Source organism: Rutidosis leptorrhynchoides, chromosome 10 (assembly GCF_046630445.1).
Source record: "Rutidosis leptorrhynchoides isolate AG116_Rl617_1_P2 chromosome 10, CSIRO_AGI_Rlap_v1, whole genome shotgun sequence".
Lineage (NCBI taxonomy): Eukaryota > Viridiplantae > Streptophyta > Magnoliopsida > Asterales > Asteraceae > Rutidosis > Rutidosis leptorrhynchoides.
The window spans coordinates 347,808,521-347,811,691 of NC_092342.1; the positions used below are offsets into that span (position 1 = coordinate 347,808,521).

Sequence of the window (3,171 nt, forward strand, 5' to 3'; positions counted from 1 at the left end):
AATACTGATGGATCCATTCAAACCTTTAAAGCTAGGTTGGTAATTCAAGGATTTAGTCAAAAACAAGGAGTTGATTACTTTAATAAATATGCACCAGTTGCAGAAATCACTTCGATTAGAATATTGTTTGCATTGGCTTCTTTTTATGATTTATGTATACATCAAATGGATGTAAAAAATGCCTTCTTAATGGTGATCTAGATGAAGAGGTGTATGTGAAACAACCCGAAGGGTTTGTGTTGCCTGGTAATGAAAATAAAGTTTGCAAATTAAAGAAATAATTGTATGGGTTAAAACAAGCGCCAAAGCAATGACATGAAAAATTTGATACATCAATACTATCAAATGGTTTTACTCATAATTCTTCTGATAGATGCTTATATTCAAAGTTTACACAAGATTAAGGAGTAATTCTATGCCTTTATGTTGATGACATTCTTATTGTTAGGACCAATATGAAACATATCAATGAAACCAAGGGTTTTTTAGTTTCATGCTTTCAAATGAAAGATTTGAAAGAGGTTGATACTATACTGGGGTTTAAAATTAAAAGGCATAGTGTAGGTTATTCATTGAATCAATGTCATTACATTGATAAGATAATAGACAAGTTTCATCAGTTTATTAAAGAAGCTAATACTCCATATAACTCATCTTGTAAACTAATTGAGAATAGTGGAAGAGCTATTGCTCAGCTGGAATATGCAAGTGCAATAGGTTGTCTAATGTATGATACACATTGTACATGACCTAATACAGCCTTTGTTGTTTGTAAAAAAAATATAGAAAACGTAAATATTCGTGTATTTTGATAACAATTAATCCTTATCTAAATAATATGGAGTATTAATTATGAAAAATTTGTGTTATTTTTTAAAATTTTCTAATGAAATTTTAGCTTCATTGTGTATGTATGGAACAATCTATGAATTTGAATCACTTAAGAAATCATTTTTAAATGCTGATAACCTATAAAAATGAAAAGATTAATTTTGATAGCTTAAAAAATTATTTTTTAAATATCAGTGACCCCGATATATAATCCCTTTAAAAAGTTAATTAATATTTTTTACTTTATCTTTTGATTTCAACTTTGTTTTTCTTATCCCTCTTCTGTATTTAAACTTTTAGTTACAAAGTACACACAACAACACAAGTCGTCTTCATCATCTTCAAAAAGTAAAAAACTACATAATGGAAAACAACTTCAAACTACGAATCTCTAAATTATTTCAATCATCCTTCACATCTTGCCGGACTGAAAAACGCATCTCCGACGTCGCTGTTCAGCAATTTTTCTTCCCGGAAAACCGCCATCACCGTCAACTTATCGACCTTTTTTCTCCTAAACCACAACCACTTTCCTACCCATCTTGTAAACCCAAACCCCATTATCCCAAACCAAAAGTTTCCGACCAAAAAACCCTTGCTCCGGTAGCTAAACCAACCGGCAAACTAGACTCTGTTTGCTCCGTTTCTATTACCCCGCCTCTGTTTTATGTCAATAAACCGAAAACAACCAAGAAAAAGAAACCCCATTACAGAAAAACAATAAAGTTTCAAGATTTCACATCAACTACTGATAATTACTACTACGATTGCTGCAGTAGTGATGAAGATTACAAAATCGACGATGAAACTACTCTGTTTTCATCACGATCGTTTTCGTCAGATTCTTCGGCATCTTTTTACAAAAATGGAATAACACGTCGAAAAAAATCGAAGAGGGGTGGATGTAGAGATCGAAAAGCAACCGATGTGGTTCCCATTAAAGGTAAAGGGAAATTAGTTAAAGATAGTGTTGCAATTGTGAAGAAATCAAGTGACCCACATGAAGATTTTAGGGTTTCAATGTTGGAGATGATTGTTGAAAGACAAATATTTGGAACAAAAGATTTAGAGAATCTACTAAAATGTTTCTTATCACTAAATTCAGAAGAACATCATAGGGTTATTTGTGATGTTTTTACTGAGATTTGGGAGACACTGTTTTCTGACTATGTTTAGATAAACTTAGTACTCTGTTTTTATTTATTTTTAGGCATTAGGTATGGTTGATTATTGTTATTGTTATTCCTAATTAAAAGATAGTTTACATTAACTATTTTACATGTGTTTTGTGGTAATTATGTTGTTTTTATCTTGTACTTAATTCATCTCTGTCTTTTAGTGTTTGAAGAAAAATGTACTACGTAGGATAGTTTGCAAAAGCCTATTGTAACTCATATAATTACTAATTACTAATTATAATTATACTTATAATAATATAATAATTATAGATTTTTTGAAAGGCGAGTATTTTGTAAATTGAAAAACGAGCAAGAAGCGGTATAAAACACGAACACAACTTAAGAAAAACAATTTAACAAAACAGTACATCAACCTACACGACATAAATTCAACAACAAAAACACACACAACAAAATGATACAATAATAGTTATCAAGATTATAAAATGTACTACTCCAAAATCTTGTGAATGTTAACCTTAATGATGCATGAAATTTGACCTCAAAAGAATCATAAATTTATGTACATGAAAAGTTCTTATTTGCATTGTGGTGTATTTCTGTTTCGAAATGTACTGTTCCATGATTTGATATTTAAGTATATAGATAAATGTTGATTGACGTTTTCTTAACTTATTTGAATTCAAAAAAAATAAAAAAATCAATAGACTTATTTGTAAGTAAGTTATATTCAAAATCATATCTGTATACGTCATAGATTAACATTCCAACTCAGTTAGATACTTAGATATATCAATATAGTCAAACGATTAATCATAACAATTCGACTCTTGTACTTCTCAAATCTAATTTGTGTACTCTTTTAGTGAATTTACTAGTGAAATGACCCGTAAAACCACGAGTTTGTTTAAATGAAACAGTTTAATGATATGTTTTAAGTATTAAGTTAACGTAAATGTTAAAGTCATTTAGTTTAATGACCCGTGAAACCACAGAGTCCGACTAAGCAACTTGCCAGCTGAACATTTCTTTAAACACCTAAAATGCATATTAAACAATTCACATCCAATCATAAGAGATAATATTAGTTGTTATTTTATTTTAAAAATGCAAATTAAAATATAAATTTAGAATTAGTTTTCTTCTACTCAATTCAAAATAATTAATTAAAAAAATTCAAAATTATTTAATTTTAATATTT

The 3,171-nt window shown here is 29.1% G+C and overlaps 1 protein-coding gene across 1 annotated transcript; it reads left to right on the forward strand.

The window, feature by feature from the left end:
- Window positions 1–1,091: 1,091 nt before the first annotated feature.
- On the forward strand, window positions 1,092–2,007 carry LOC139873343 (uncharacterized). The gene has a single exon (XM_071861269.1). The coding sequence runs from the start codon at window positions 1,195–1,197 to the stop codon at window positions 2,005–2,007; it is 813 nt and encodes a 270-aa protein (XP_071717370.1). The 5' UTR covers window positions 1,092–1,194.
- The last annotated feature ends 1,164 nt before the right edge of the window (window positions 2,008–3,171 follow it).

Excerpts from the sequence above, each read along its gene's own strand:
- LOC139873343 (XM_071861269.1), top strand. The coding sequence starts at position 1,195 with ATGGAAAACAACTTCAAACTACGAATCTCTAAATTATTTCAATCATCC.